The 16,427-nt window shown below is 41.0% G+C and overlaps 1 protein-coding gene across 1 annotated transcript in view; it reads right to left on the bottom strand.

Annotated features, from left to right (window-relative positions):
• Positions 1 to 1,115: 1,115 nt before the first annotated feature.
• NUAK1 (NUAK family kinase 1) overlaps positions 1,116 to 16,427 on the bottom strand; it is a 46,324-nt gene continuing 31,012 nt past the window's right edge. Inside the window, exons 3-7 of the mRNA XM_038153965.1 lie at positions 13,938 to 14,089; positions 12,613 to 12,678; positions 6,693 to 6,812; positions 6,257 to 6,389; positions 1,116 to 5,176 (exon numbers count right to left, since the gene is read on the bottom strand). Coding sequence (XP_038009893.1) covers positions 4,023 to 5,176; positions 6,257 to 6,389; positions 6,693 to 6,812; positions 12,613 to 12,678; positions 13,938 to 14,089 — 1,625 coding nt within the window. The 3' untranslated portion in view covers positions 1,116 to 4,022. The remainder of the gene's footprint in view (positions 5,177 to 6,256; positions 6,390 to 6,692; positions 6,813 to 12,612; positions 12,679 to 13,937; positions 14,090 to 16,427) is intronic.

Genomic DNA, 16,427 nt, shown 5'->3' with positions numbered 1-16,427 from the left:
ACACCTTATTTACCTCAGGTGCAAGAACAGGCGTGCTAACTTTGACTATACACCTCATAATTCCTGACTCAATTAACACACAGCAGATAATCATTCCTTTGGTAATGTATTAACGCCTGCCTACCCTTCTGCATCACTGGCTTCTTCCCTTTATTCCCACTGGGTTTTAAGTGGTTGTAATCTAGCAGCTACAGCCATGGCTTCTTGTTTTAAAAAACTCAAGAGAGATAAAATGAATTAGAACAATTAAAGCCTTTTTCTTTTTTTATAATATCCATACCTTGGATCCTAATCCAAACAGCCTATATTTTAAAAAAAGCAGAATATACACCACAGGTATCTTGGCTGACTGCATCAAGGGTGAAGCTTAATGGTGTCTTGCTCAGAGCCAATACGAAAACATTGCCAACCACCTCCTTTATTTTAACAAGTTCCCAGCACACACAGCATATCTAACACCCAGCTTCCCTTATGATGCCCACTTGTTTTCCAAGAAAAACAATCTAAAGCCTTCTGGTGATTGTGGGGATTCCAGAAAATGAAAACTGACTCCCCTTTTTCCCCTCTCACCAGCTGATTATTCAGTCTGTTCAAAGCCATCTGACCAAAATCAACAAACACTCGACAGCAGTGAATGGCCAGTCTTTTCTGATCAAATTACTGCTCAAACCCCCTAAATTTTACCAACAAAAACATTGTCAATAAATTGTCCCTTCTCAGACGGGGAGGAGAAAGGACCATGACTATTTGTCTCTGAGCTACAAATGAGTTGTGCTCTGTCTGCTCAGCCAGTTCTGTCTCACCTACAGTACACCTGGCCCACATACCTCATTCATCTTCAACAGAAAACGCCCAGCCAGTTGTTCTCCACCAAACTTTTCTAGAGCTGAAAGCTCTGTGTGCTTTGCAGTGCCAAATACTTCACAGCAAGGGAGTCTCTGTGGCCACCCACATTATATTCAAATGCACAAATGAGCCAAGGAGGTTTGCCTAAACAACTTGGTACAAAGTGCTGCGATGCTGCTGTATTTTTGCATGACAAGTTAGTTACCATTTGGCATTGGCTCATGCTGACGTACAGTGAGAAAGAAAAGGGAGAGAGAGACTCTTCACAGTTACAGTAATTTCATTTTATTTAATAAAAAACAGTATCAGATTAAAAATACAAACACTTCGGGTGATTATCCAGCATTTTTCCCTGTGTGCCTCGTAGAGCTCAAACCAACCAAGGATTGGGAGGAAAAAAAAAAAAAAAAAAACAAACCAAAAAATAACACCAAACAATTTTGGCTGGAGCTGTAAAATAATGTTGCACCAATTAAATTACACCAAATATATTATTATAAAATTGAAATGGCTTTCAGACCAATAAATAAAAAAAGACAAATTCAAATAAAAAAGCTGACTTTGTATCACAAAAAAAAAAATTAAATAAGAATCACAACACTAATAGTAACAATGTGCAGTCAAGTTTTTTTTTCTTCTCTTCTAGGAATGATAACATGCCAGTAAACATGTAACATGCCAGTAACATGCCAGTAAATCCCTACATAACATTTCCAGTTTGGCAGCAAGCACTCATTCACATTTGTACACAAGGAAGCAGGCCTGGGCAAAAGCCTTGGAGAAAGGAGCCTTCAGGATGCTCCTCACTTCCCTGCCATGGCCGGCTGAGCTCCCTTCCCTTCATCCTGAAACCTCTATAACTCCACTCAAGGTTCAGTGCCAGATGTGCACGAAGGCGTGATGCACTGGACAGCACTGCACGGGACAGCACTGACTCACACCAGCTGAGGATGCAGCTCTTACACGCCAGGGCATGAGTTAAAAGCCGTGGCTGCAAGGCACATCCACCCTTTTTTTCAGAAAGGCCATGGAGGCTATGTTGAATTGTTTTAAAATGCACCACAGCAAACCTGTTAAATAAACACACTGCAAGATGGGGTGCTGGTTTGGGATGGGGTAAAAGAGCACATGCAGGGCTTGTGAGAGAAGATGAGATGTCTGAATATCATACAGAGAGGTACACATCTGTAGAGAACTGACCTGCAGTTGCCCTTCCTGAGCAAACAGCAGTGGGCCAGATTTCACTTGACCACCTGAGAGTATGTCTCTCAGAGATTTATTTCATGGTATTGATGCTCTTTATTTCAGAGTCAAATTTGGTCCAGTATAATTGGAGAAGTAAAAGGTAAAGGTTCTCCACAGATTAACTGATTTAGGAAACTCAAGCTGGTTCATCTTTATGCTAGGTAACCCACTTGATTTTTAGGAGGAACCAGCAAACTTAAGTACCATGACACACTGAATAAGAGGAATCTGCAAGTGAAATAGCTCCCTGTCCCAGATGCCAACGATATATGGACTTATTCCCAGTTCCCAAGTAATCCCCAGAGGAACTCTATTCAGTTTCTGTACCATCTCTACAATTTGGGACACAGTGGGTCAAACTCTGCTTTCAGTTCCAGTTCCAGGGCAGGAGTGAGACCAGAACTTGCCCCATGCCCCCCTGCTCTGGGTATGAGTGTGGATACAAGTTTTGCAGCTGTGGATCATTTGACATCATCAGCTGGAACCTGTGATTTAATCACACCAGTGCACCTCCAAGAAAGCCAGGGGTTATGTGGTCATGGAAATGAGATTGAAATGGGCCTGAAGATTCCAGTTTGCCCAGGCCTGTCAAACACACAGTGCCTTTCTGACATAGGCTTACATTCAGGTAATCAAGTAGACCCATGTGGTACCGTTATGGGAGTTGAAGCCTTTGGTCTGGATAGCTGGATATGTCTGAGAACACAAACGCATATCCTTTTTTTTTTTCAAACTGATATCATTGCACACTCAGTACCAGCTACACTAGATAGAGGCAGGCCCACAGCTTTATGCTAACTCTGTTATTAAATCTACCATTATCATTTCATCATTCAATTCTTTCTGCTCCGTTAACACCAACCTAGACACATTTTCATTTGCAGAAAGGCATCTTTCCATTAACTTTCTGACCTCTATCCATTTCCTACATTCTACAACCTTTTCTTTACCTAAGATTCTGGTTGCAAACTACTGTCACCCCCAAATACTACAAGCTAGCAGCAAGGTGGCACCATTTGCTGACAGTGACTGAACTCTAGATTGGAGGGTCAGTTAACCCTTGGGACCCTTTGTCAGACCCATCTTTGTCTGGGTATTCATCTGGCTGGCCATTTTGAAAGAGTCACAGATTGAACATATGGATTGAAATGTCTTAAAAGGTCATTTAGCTGCTGATAACACCCATTCCTTCCAGTTGCCATTATCATTTCTGTGGCTCTGTTTTTGCTGGTAGTTGGAAACAATTTTAGAACTTTCTACTCACTCAAGAGCAATGGGTCTGGTCACTGTGGGAGGTCTAGATATGAATGCCTGCTCCATTCCACAAACACCTCATGAGGTTTTTCTGGGGCAACTCTCTCAAATTATCTTAGAACATGTTCAGAACCTCTCAGGTCACTCTGGTGGAAGGGACCATAATGACCACTTCGCCTGGTGTCCTGCATAATGCAAGCCAAAGATTCCCACAGAGCAATCACTGTACCCAGACAAATAACTTCAGAGGGAAATAAAGCCTCTTGTTCTAAAAGGCATCCAAATCTGACTTGAAGAATTCAGCTCATTTCTTCAAAAAGCTTATCTTATATTAATTACAAACCTCTCAAAATGTGTGTCACTCACTTCCAGTTTTAATTTCTCTAGCTTTGACTTTGAGCCATCAAGTCTTGATGCCTTTGTCTGCTAGCTCCTGATGTGCTTTCATCACAAAGACCAAAGGTTTTTCTCTGGTCAGGTAGGTAATATTTTGAGGACACAAAATTAGAGAAGTGTGAGATGGCTTTGGGGTAACTTTACTTGGAGTTCAGCTAAGTAGGTACAGTCAGCTCCTCTGAATCAAAACCTACCATTGTCAGCAAATCAGTGACCTGGCTTACTCCATCATAAAGGTACACAGAATAACTCCCTTCCCTCCCTTTTCCATCTTCCCTCTGCTAGTTGAGCTTGTTGCAGATCTCTAGGGCTTTCTTGTAGACCTGAGTCACATCATCCATGTCTGTGAGAAGAGAAAAACTGCTGTCTCTCAGACGGTTGCGGTAACGCTTTAGATACTGTGGCCGTGGGCGGTTCTGAAGTCCTTCAAAGTCTTGGATCTGGAGGAAATTTTCAGCAGAGACACAGCTCCGTATTCTCTGCCTGTTTGGCCTGCTCTCTTGCAAATCCAGCAAATCAAATGAGTCACTGGACAAAATACTGTCATCACTTATTACGCTGGAAGGGCGACTGTAACTTCGAGGTAATGCATCCCCAGGCAAGACCATTTCTTCCATGGCCTCCAGCATTGGTGTGTTAGGGCTAATCAAAGCAGGTTCAGTGCTGTTGGTAGAATACTTGCTGTTATGTTTCAAGATGCCCTTACGCCTGCAGGAATGGCTGTAAGACCCATTTCTGGATGGCTCTGTGACCCCTGGAGAAGTGTCACTGTTTACTGTCTCATCATTATTGTCCAAGAGTTCAGAAGATTCACTTCTTTCTGGAGAGGAATAATAGCCAGACTCCCTCTGCTGAGTCTTCTTTAAGATTCCTTTTTTTGGCATTAGTGAAGACTGCTTAGTGCCATATTTGCCAGCTACCTCTCCCTCTACAACACTTTTAATGGCCACGCCAGTCCTACACAACTCTTGCTCAATCTTAAAAGCAGAGGGTAACACTGGGCTGACAACTCCTTCAATGAAACCTGCACTGTGAGAGCGATGTTCACTGTTGCTCCTTTTCTTCAGGATGCCTTTGGGTCTCTTGGAGGTCGGTTTGGTTGCATTTTCAGCTCCTCCTTCCTGGATGGACTGTGCAATGTCATTTTCCTTTTTTGATTTTTTCAGAGACCTTTGTCTCTCTAGTGCGACTTCAGGACCTTTGGGCTTAGAAAGGCACTTGATTTTGGTATCAGTCTCTGGTTGGAGGCCAGTAGAACGGTGATGCCAATCAATAAACCTTGCCAGCAGTGGGGACTCGGTGTCACTCATGGCATCACAGTCACAGACACTGCTCTTGTAGCCCCAGTTAACCCACCAGTGGTTGGCAATGTCTTCAATGGTTGCTCGGCGTTCAGGGTTCACCATCAGCATCCACCTGATAAGACCACGAGCATCTATGGGTGAAGAATGGCATGTAACATTTTTAGAACATGGGCATTCTTAGGTTTGTCAGTTTAAATTGAAAGCGTGAGAACAATCAAATGAGCAAAAATAATGCTCCATACTAGAGAGAAAGTGAAAAGGAGCAAGGCTTTGACCATCAGTCAATGATGGAAAATGCCTCTGAGCACTATTTTATCAGAAGAATATGATTCACTCTGGAAAATGTACTCTGGGCTATCCAATAAATTAATGTTTGTACTGTATTAGACAGTGAATAGTTGCATATTACTGAAGGAAGTCACCAGCCTATTGACTCTAATGACAAAACTTAGAGGAAAATAAAACAAAATTGGAGTATTTTAAATTATCTACACATTATTGCTTCTGTATTTACTTTTTCCATAAACAATGTAGTCTTCTCTGTATTGTAAAGGTTTATTTCCATACAGAGAGCGAGAAGACAGAAAATTGAACGGAATGGCAAACAACCAAAACAAGATAAATATTCATTTAAATATAATATTTGCATAGATATTGAAGGCTGGAAGGAGTCATTATAATCAGTGAGCCAGACTTAGCTGCTACTCTTCTGTCAGGTGACTGCTTAATGTGCTATCCTAGAAGCCAATGTGAACACAGTGGCATTAATTCAGATTTTGGCCTGCCTTCTTTAGTAAGAGACTGTGTTGATCTGACTATTCATCTTCTCTCTGCTTGTGGTAGCCCACAGTGTAGTGAGAGGACTGATCTGTACCAGTATGTTGTACCAGTTTACAACTTGTCTAAACAATTCCACTTGCAATAGCTAACAGACCTTCCACTGCCACAGATCTACTTTAAAGAGCCCATTTCAACTCCCCAAGGCAACAAAATCTATCTGCCACAAAACTTTCATTTCAAAAGGGCTTTTGAAAAGTGCTGTACCCAGATGGGAATTTACAGCAGATGAACTCAGTAGGAGAATGAGATTTTATTTTTTTTTGTGTACATCATTCTAAGATAACACTGTAACATGCTGGAAGGGGCCAAACAAAATGATCCATTCTGAACTGCTGTCAGCTCAGTACATGGCTCTCCCTCCTTTTTCGTACCTGAGGTCTGTGTTGGCTCACGATACTCTCCACTGCTGATCTGCCTGATGAGATTTTTGTGATCGAAGCCATCAAAGGGCATCGTTCCATAAACCAGAGTGTAAAGCAATACACCGAGGGCCCAGCTGTCAACCTGAAATACAGACACAACATGTGTGAAGCCCAGGAAAGTTGATCCCTGCCCTTCTCCATGCCATTAGCACCACAAGAGCATCATCATGTCCAGCTGCACCCACTGCTGGGCAAAATGGTATCTAACACCTCACTAACCACCCACAGGCAATGTAAACAAAAGTGAAGCAGCTTAAGAACTTCAAATACAGGACAGACCCAAGTGAACTCACATGGACAGTAACATTTGCATTAAGACTCCCTCTTAAGAACATTATCATGAAAGACATCCCCATACCACCACAGAAAAACTGACCCTTCTTACCTCTGGGCCTCGGTAAGGCCGTCCATTAACTATTTCAGGGGAAGCATATAGTGGGCTTCCACAAAAGGTCTGCAGAAACTTGTCTTTATGATAAAGGTTGGAGAGTCCAAAATCAGCAATCTGTAAACAGAATTGCATAAGGCATTTGTAATATTAATGATTTCTTAAAGTAACAAAAAATCCTTTATCAGGAAAGACTTAGCTGTATTTGTCTCTGCCATAGGGAAAACTCAATGTGGATTTTACTTTTCTCTCTAAAGATCACTCAGAGAAGAAGGGTTCCCAGGTTAAGTCCTCCTGATTAGGAACAAGGATGCTTTGGGTCCATTCACAGAGAGGCCACCAACTGCACAACCATCAGCTGGTAATTTTATCCTGGATGAATTGCGTATGCTTGCAAAGACAATCTCATACTGGGAAGCCTGCTGTCCACTGACTGCTCTTCATCTTGTATAGTCATTAATACCACAGGAAAGCAAGCAGAAAGTACCACCCTTTTTATCTCACACATGCAAGCCAAAAGCCACGACCTTTAAATTCAACAGGAGGAGGGAGGCAGGAGCGTTGCAGGAAGCTAAGCATCACTGAAGAAAGTGATTTTTTAAATCATCTGGAATGTAGCTACGCCTGAAGGAGGGGCAAAGCAAGGCAGTCACTCACTCCTCCAGATTCAGGGACATGGGGCTAAGGAATCTGAGCTGTTAAGCCCATGAGATGTCTATCACGAGATAATAAACACAAGTCTGGTTCCTAACTGGAAACAATGGGCCCAAATCCGGCTTGCCCAACACAAACAAAACTTCCCTTGGGACTGTTGGGAATATTGCCAAGTATTCCAGAAATATTCCAGAAAATTGCAGGATCAGGTCCAAATACTTTGTTTACTTCAATTCTCTGTTCTTGTTCTTACAAAACAAAGGCTGAGGACAGCAACACCAAATACTCCCACAACCTCTGCATTTTCTTTGTTTCTCTAGCACAAGGCAACACATCTCATTTTCATCTCATTTAAAACCCAAATGTTTCTGCTTCCCAGAGATACTTGTATTACTACCCACAATCCACATAATGCCTACATAAAAGACATAAAGCACAGGCATAAAAAAGGTATTGTAGATATAAAAGATGGGAGTTTTCTCTGGGTTTTATTCACCTTATTAATGTCTTTTCTACCAGAAAGAAATTAAATCCCAGGGATTTTCACCAGAGAAAATTCAAGAAAACACAAAGTGTGTGGGAAAGAAAAGGACTCGCCAGCACCATCATTCACTCTTGGCTTTCTAAAATGTGTATCATCGATGCCTCTAATAGCTGTTGAATTACAATGTTCAGTGAACTCTTGGAAGAGGAAAAGTCTTTGTCTCTACTACCTCAACTAGTGCAGTTACACTGAAAAATGACACAGTTGAGACCAAAACAGGAACATATATATGCTTCATGAACAGACAGAAATAGATATATAGTTGTTAGATACTTTCATGTTAGAAATTCAAACTTTTTATATATCCTTTTTACACAATTTTTAAAGTCACAAGTCAGATATGAGATTTCATGCTTCATTCTTCCCTATTTTAATGTTCTGCTTGAGCAGGTGTTTCACTGACAATCTGTATTCATCCTGCTTTAAGAGCAACTGATTTCTGTTCATTAATTCATCTCAACATGTTCATTCACAAATTGAATTCACTCAGTCCCTCAGAGAGCGCATTATAAACCAACAGCAGAAAATTCAACCCTTAAATAAATGCGGTTTGTAAAATCTTCAGTGTATGGTTGGAATGTCATTGAAAACAGGTGGTGTAGAATTGCAGTCTGCAAACATATTCTCATGGCTTAGATTGCACTTAATTGCCTTAAATTCCACTTTCTTATCAAGTCACCCTGCCTGGCTTGCAGGAAGTTGGTTTTAAGCCTTATGAAGTGTGTCCTGTCAATCAGGGGAAGAATGGGATCATTTCAGTGTTAAAAATTCGTGCTGGTCACTGATTTTTATTTTAGTTCAGGATGCAGCTAAGACAAGGACAAACACTGCACAGTGTGACTCCTTATGAAAATACATTCCCTTAACATCATGGAATGTATAAAATGCATGTGGATGTGCATGAATATATATATATATACACACACACACATATATAGGGATACATACCATTGTTCACTCTAAGAAACTCTCAGACTTGGACATTCGTGTTTTCATTTTGACCATTCAGGAAAAGAGTATTTATGTTACAATCCACTCCCATGCTCACAGACTGATGTTTATCAGCTTTTCCCATTAAAATTGTCATGCCCCCCAAAACAAGATTAATAGAAGCCAACATTACTTCATGTTCTTGGCACTTAAATGGAACTAAGTCAAAAAAGTCAAAAAAACTTCCTAAACTGGGAGGAGCAGAAAAGTAGACTTCCATTCCTCTTGCTTCAGGAGTATATGTTTTATATTTTTTGTTAGCTATGTTAAACCAGATGTAAGTTACTGCTGAAGTGTGGAATATAAATTCCACGAAGTTCACACTCATGGAAATTGTCAGCTTTATCCCACTTAACAATCTGTCTCTCTGTAGTGCAGATAGAGAAATAATTACGTCTCTTAAAGCAAATGAAATATTTGTGCAGTTGGTGAGACTTCCAGCAAAGTAAATCCCAATTCCATACACTTAGTCTATGTATACAAAACCCTCGTGGGTTTTTAGTGGTTAGTCTGATTGGTGTCCCCTTACCAACCCAAGAGAATGAGCAGTTAGCAGGATTATGTTACTGTTATACTTGCATTGTTCTACTCTTCTGTCACTTTGGGGTTGATCATACCGTTATGTCAACGTCTGCTAGACATCTCTTTTAGCTGCAATTCCCAGCCCAGGAGCCGTTCTCATCCCTACTGTGAACAAGGATGTTCAGTCTCACAAGTGTTTAAATTGATTCATTTATGTCTGCTGCATTTAGTGGTTTTCAGTAAAAGTCTGCAGGAAATAGTACTGCATACAAGTCCATGAAAAACCTAGTAATACACCACAGACTGGATCACCTTTTTCCTCTCACTGCACTCCAACTCTGGTCTGTGGATATGCAGAACTCTTCAAAATGTGTACTTTATGGTGCTTCCAGACACTGGTGTTTCCTTGTTACTGTATTATAACACAACTCTGCTTCCAGAGATTTTTACTCACCAACACAACTCTTAAAAACAAAACAAACCCCTTCTTATGTCTCCACACTCCTTTATGGCCTTCATTTAATTATCTAAAGCTTAGGAATGGTTTCCAAGTTAGTGTAGTAACAAGTAAAATGGCCTGGGGCCCTTTTAGGTTGGATAATAATTTGTAATGGATTACTTGTCCTCTTTATTCCCTGTTTTAAAAGCATTGTTTAAGCTGCTATATAGGGATCCATTTTTACAACATTGTATTTTTTTCTTCACATTATTATGACATGTTTTTGTAAATCATAATACATAGATCACTGGCTTCATCAGAAACATGTATTTAATTGCACATTGCACCCAAGAACACAGTGATTCCTTTAATTTTCTCATTCTTAAAATCAAACTGCCAATTTTGTGTTTGTAATCCACTGAATGGAATATAAATACTAGGAAAGTACAGATAAGACTATCAATCCATTTCTAGAAAATGCCTTCCCCTGAGTATTTGAAGCCTTCAGTCAATACCAAATCCCTGCATTTTTTTTTCTGCCTGAACAAACCACATGTAAATACTCTCAGAATGAGGACCTGATAAATTAACTCCTAATAAATAATTTATGTTCCATAGTGTTTCCTTGCCAACGGTTACTGTTTAGTGAAACAAAGAAAAAGTGGGAAGTAAAATTCTGTGATAGTAACACAGAAACCACGGCAACATATTCAAAGCCTCAGCATCAGGGAAATAGTGGCTGTATATTTACCATCAAGTATTCAAAGCTGACCTTAGTCACAAGGTTTAGAAAAAGAGAGCACAGAGAAAAACCATACTAGAAGTCACCTCTTGAAGCAATCCAAATTCAAATACTATTGACTGTAAGATGTATGAAATACCAATACTTTCCCGAGTTCAGTCTGTTTTTCAGTTTCATGAGACCCTTTGCACAAGTAGTGACTAGGGGCAGCCAAGAAGCCACTTGCCTGCTCAGAGGCCTTAACATTGAAGAGATGTAGCTGAGGAAAGGCTGAAAATATGAAAAATACCTACAGCAGTTTAAACACAATGCAAGTCCAGAAAGGGAAACCCTCAAGAAAAGCATGTCCAAATGACTGGAAGGTATGTGAGGAGGCAGAGCCACCTGAATTTCTTCCACAGCAGTGCCACTCGCTATGGCAGCTGAAATCCATCTGTGGTTCTGAAGCCCTTGGGTCAGCTCCAAGTGTGGACCAGACAAAGCCACCTGTCCTTTGACCCATCCTTCTGCTCTACCCACAGGAGAACAACTCCCATAAAGGACAGAGGGGCAGGAGCAGAGATATCTGACAAAGCTCAGCTCCCAGGAGGCTTGAGGAAGTGATTGGTTTTGCATATGAGGACCACAGTGCAGAAATCCAACCCTTTACAGCTAGCAAATTCCACAAATTCCTCTTTTCTCTCAAGAATTCTCTGATTAGCTGGGAAGATAGTTTGGCATGTAATGTGGAAAGAAAGGTCATCCTGCCTGCGGAAGCCTGATTCGTATACAATATCCTAGAAAGGCTACTTTTTGTTCTCAGCACTGCTGAAAATGACTCTGGCTGCTGCAGACAGAGGGAGAGGGGAGGTCTGCTCCAACGCTGGATGCTAACAGCAAAATATCCAAATATTGCATTGGATGGGCCTTCTGTAAAAGACTATTTTTGGAAACCACATATTTATGTGCCTTTAATCCACTAGCTGATCCAAGTTAGCTTCTGTCATCAGCATTACACAGATGGCAGCTACCACATGTTACTTTCCATTTCCATCGCACGTCAGCTTGAAATGAAGACAATCTCTCCACTGTGAAGTACAGAAGGCAGTGCCTACAGCCCCAGGGCTTTCAGGGGAGACAAAAGGAAGACCCAGGCTATTTAGGTACTGGGCTACACAAGTAGCTCCTTGATTACTTTTTTTAATTAAATAAGGATGCTCAAGCATCAGCAGAAACTCTTTGGTGTTCCTCCCTCTGCTTGTTTGTCCATGCATGAGCACATCCAGCCACCCTTATATCCAGCTACCCAAGGAAGAACAAAGTCAAATGTGAAACAGGTTCAGCTACCTAGAAATTAGACTTATTTTATAGAAGAATATATATAGGATATATATATACGAAATTACTCTGGAAGTTAAGTCTCTGCATTATTTAACTTCGTGCTAAAGCTATAAACAGTAGAAGAAAACAACAGGAAAAAAGGTCATTCTTATGCTTTCACTGGGGAGAAATGGCATGGAAATTACACCACTGACATCACTATCCAAAGTATACGTTTGTATCTGAAGTTCCAAGGCCATTTCCCAATGAAGCACATGTGCTTTACTAGGTTTATTTTAAAACTCTATTTGCTTATTTTCCAGCCATGATCAAAAGAACATTCAGACTCTTCTGTAGGAAGCACTTGAACCCTGTAGACCAGAACAGTTTTTTCCTAGCCCCAGAAGCAGCCAGCAATAATATAATTTGTACAATAAACCCACTTGCATGAAATGCTTGGCTGTTTTCTACCAGTGGATACTGCATTGGGAACCATGGCCTTTGCCGTGGCAGGACAGGGCTTTCACCTCCAATGTATGCAAAGCTTCATTCAGTGTGTATTACTGGCAATCAGTGGTGTCTTCCCCCAACCTCCAAACCTCTGAGCCTCTTGACAGATGCTGCTGCTTAGTAGCTGTTACCATAACAATGGCTCTTCTAATGCCTTGGGTAAAAATGTTATAAAACATGCAAATCCATTCTAAGAAACTGAGAAAAAGAATCTTACCTTAATATTAAAATTGTCATCAAGAAGAATGTTTTCCAATTTTAGGTCCCTGTGGACAACACCATTCTGAAACAAGGAAGAAACAAATGGGGAAGAGCATGAGAAAATATTGGAAAAATTAAAGGTGAGCTGGCAGGGTGGTCTTTGCATCTACATTTCAGGGCTGATTTCACTGTCATAACACTCATGGCCTAGTGACTAGTGACTGGAATCTGTCCTCCCACAGACAACTCTGAATCAGCAGGGGGTGGGGAGGGTGGGTGGAGGGCTGGGGGGTGTCTTTTCAGAACTTAATTTCATCCTGGATCATGCCCCCACTGTGTGAAAGCAAGATATTCTTCCCAGGCCCCAGAAACCAATATCTGTCAATGACATTAGCCCCTGCAAAAGCCCTCATTCCTCCAATGAGTAACCATGTGGATCGGGGGAGTTATAATCCCAAAGGATTGTAAATGTTAGGGATGGAAGCAAACAGACTGGGTCTAGGTCAGAGCCTTCTTTACAGAAACCTGGGAAAATTAAATGCATCAGGAATGGCACTGCAGTTTTTCAGCACTATGCAGTGAGGACTTTGAGAAATCCCATTTTTTATCAGAATTCAAGTAGAGGCTTAAGTGTTTTAAGAATTCAATTTAAAATTGTATTAGCTGCTCATTGCTTTTAGCCTCATACAAGTTTTGGCTCTATGCAGTTGTTTCATAAACAGGGATAAAAGGTCCACGATGAAAGTCAGTCAGCTACCTTGAGTTTAATTGCTTGATTTGTTATTCCAAGTGAGGACCATGATGGGTAAGGTCATTAGCAAATGGTATTTTTCCTGCTACATCTGGTAAAGTTACTTTTACCTATCCAGAATGAGTATGTACTAAAGCTCATGCATGAACCTCATAGCTTTCTCTTGGCTTTTTCTTTCATGTAATATATCTCCTATTCTAAAGTTGTTTACTACTATATTCAAATTGCAAACTAACATTTGTTTGAATGCATTAATATTAATGTTGTAGGGGTTATATGGGATGCCTTCTTTAGTTGATGTTGTAATTTTTGAGTTTTTAAATGTCAGGAGAATTATTTTAAAGGCAAAAATGCAAGGTTGGCCTAAAGTAAGGGTGTGTCTGGTATCTGTCATAGCACAGGAAAACATCATTAGTCTTTAAAAAGGCACTAGTTCAGTGTAGTGCTTTTAATGAAGATATCCTGTTGTACTGATAAAATCATGTACTCTGACACTTAATAATGAATGCTGTTGCCTCAGACATGCTTTGAAATATATGCCAGTAATCAGCCTTGAAACAGCATTTTTTACCGTGAAATCCTTTGCTCACCTTGTGGCAGTAATGCACAGCAGAGACTATCTGTCGGAAGAAATGTCTTGTCTCTCTTTCACTTAATCGCCGCCTCTCACTGATGTAATCATACAACTCTCCTTTACTTGCATACTCCATGATGATCACAATTTTATCTTTATTTTCAAACACTGCACAGAAGAAAAGAAAAAACACCACAGTTGTTTCAATACACTTGAAAATTGACACTTGAAAGAGTGAAGAAGACTCGGCATGCCTGATCACATCCTAGACCACCACTGCGTCCTGGAAAGATGTACTAACAAATCCCACTGGAAAAAGCAAGTTCCAAAGCTACTTTTTACCAGAGGAAGATTACAACATCTCAGACCAGGAGAAGGAAGTTGAGTTTGTTCTCTCTTTCATATAGCTACATGAACCTCTTTGTCTCAAATAATGTGGGGTCACAAGGTGGCAAAGTCAACTTATCCTAGTGAGGTGAGGTGGACACTTGTGCCAGTAATATATGAATACCAGCTCCTGCTCCAGCACAGAATTCCTTGTACAAGTAGCCCACTTGAGGCCAGAGGTCAGAAGCAGACAGGAGAGGGTTTGGAAAGGGTTCATAGAAGGCATAATAAATTTTTCAGTAATTGATACAAGATTGCCATTTGGCTTACAATGACTGTTGGTTGACTTTCACCTACCACCAAAATCCAACAAGTATCCAACTGATGGATGTGTCCTCCTCCATCTCAACTCTGTGTGACAGCATAGCAGGCATGGACACCTGAGCTTGCTGTGGCTGCAGCACCTCCAGAACAGTATAGCTCTCGTCAGTGTCGCTCTGTACCCCATCTCATGCAACCAACTCTTCCTCAAGCTTCCTTATCCCACTGCATGTCACAGACTGCATGCTGTAATCCTCTGTTGCTTGTGCAGAGCCAGCAGCAATGCACAATGCCAGTGTAAGCAGAGCAAGGAAGATCATCTCATACACGTCACAACCCAACTCTTCTTCGGGGCTGAGAGTATGCTGGCCTTGTCTCATGTCCTCTCACACCCTGTCACTCAAATCTACAAGCCAAAGCCTCTGCAGTTCACTCTAACACCCCTGAATCCTAGCCAAACAGCTCTGATAAAAGAGAGAGCAAACAGCCAGATGAAACTGGCTGCTTACTTGTCTGCTGGCCTCACTGTACCCCAAAGCAGAGGCCTCTTCAAGTGATTACATCCTATGTGCATCCTAATTCGCAATAAACTTCGGAAACTGGGAAAGCTGTCTCTGGATGGATTATACGTACAATATCCTCTCCAAGAACGACACACTGATATTGTCTGGGAAAAACTGAACATGCCCCATGTCATACAGGGAAGTGCTGTGATCTGTTACCAATAAAACAGTAATGCGCACATTCACTTCTCTGAGCTCAGAAAGGCTTGCTAGGTACAGGCTTGTTTAAGAAGGAAAAAAGAAATAGTAAGCTGAGACAAATCACTGAAAATGCTCTTCTATAAGAGATATGATTTAAAACAAACACATAAACCACACAACAACAAAAACAACAACAAAATTCCCCCAAAATCCCAGCTGATTCCATGAGTTAGGGGTTACTGTATCACGCACATATAGGTGAAGTTGCCACATGACAGAGATGATCTCAGTGTACTTTCATGGAAATGCATATCCCAAGCAGTTCCAGCTGAGGACCACTCTCAACTCAAAGGTTCATTTGCCCTTGTCTCTTATTGCCCCACTCCCCCAAAAGCTGATGCCCCACCAGGTGTTCAGTGCTGCTGCTGACAGTAACAGCAATAACAGCCCTGCTACGATAGAGCATTCTTCCAGGCTGTGTTTTTATGAAAGTTTTCCCTTCATTATTCAGTCCAAAGAGTTTTCTCAAATCATCCTTGATCTTCTGAAGTTTTAAATCCTAAAATGTAATTCTTTTGGACTCATATTTGCCATATTAATACAAGCCCTGATCCAGATGTATTTTCCAACATTTCTACAGAAATGAGGTGGAAAGCATTTGGTTTGGAGCAATGTGCATTCAAAGGCACTTTCCATTTCAAATTTTCTCTTACACCCTCTAGGAAACTGAGATAATACCATCAAGCTGAATTCAGGAAAGCATAAATCCCTGTTCCAAATTTCAAATTTTTGTCACAAAGCCACACTAGAATCAATGGAAACAGAATTGTTCCAGAAACTTGTATTTGGCTTTCATTTTACTGGCACACTTTTCTTCACAAAGGAGAATTTTGGGAGGGAAACTATCCTTGAACTCAGGTGACATTACAGAGGCCTCCTCACCATCATCATAGCTGAACAATTACAGAATTAAACAGCAAATCGTTTCTCCACCCAGGAGCAGAGGTGAATAGGGAGGTATTTTTTTGCAGCTGTGTCATTTCACGTCAGAGCACCTCCACAGTATCAGCTGAACCTCAGGAGTGGGCACACAGCTATTTCCTGCAGAGAGGGAACTGAACAGCAGACAAAAAAATCTAAAATGAGAGCTGCAG

Source organism: Motacilla alba, chromosome 1A (genome assembly GCF_015832195.1).
Source record: "Motacilla alba alba isolate MOTALB_02 chromosome 1A, Motacilla_alba_V1.0_pri, whole genome shotgun sequence".
NCBI classification, from domain to species: Eukaryota; Metazoa; Chordata; class Aves; order Passeriformes; family Motacillidae; genus Motacilla; species Motacilla alba.
This window is presented reverse-complemented; position numbering and strand designations above follow the sequence as displayed.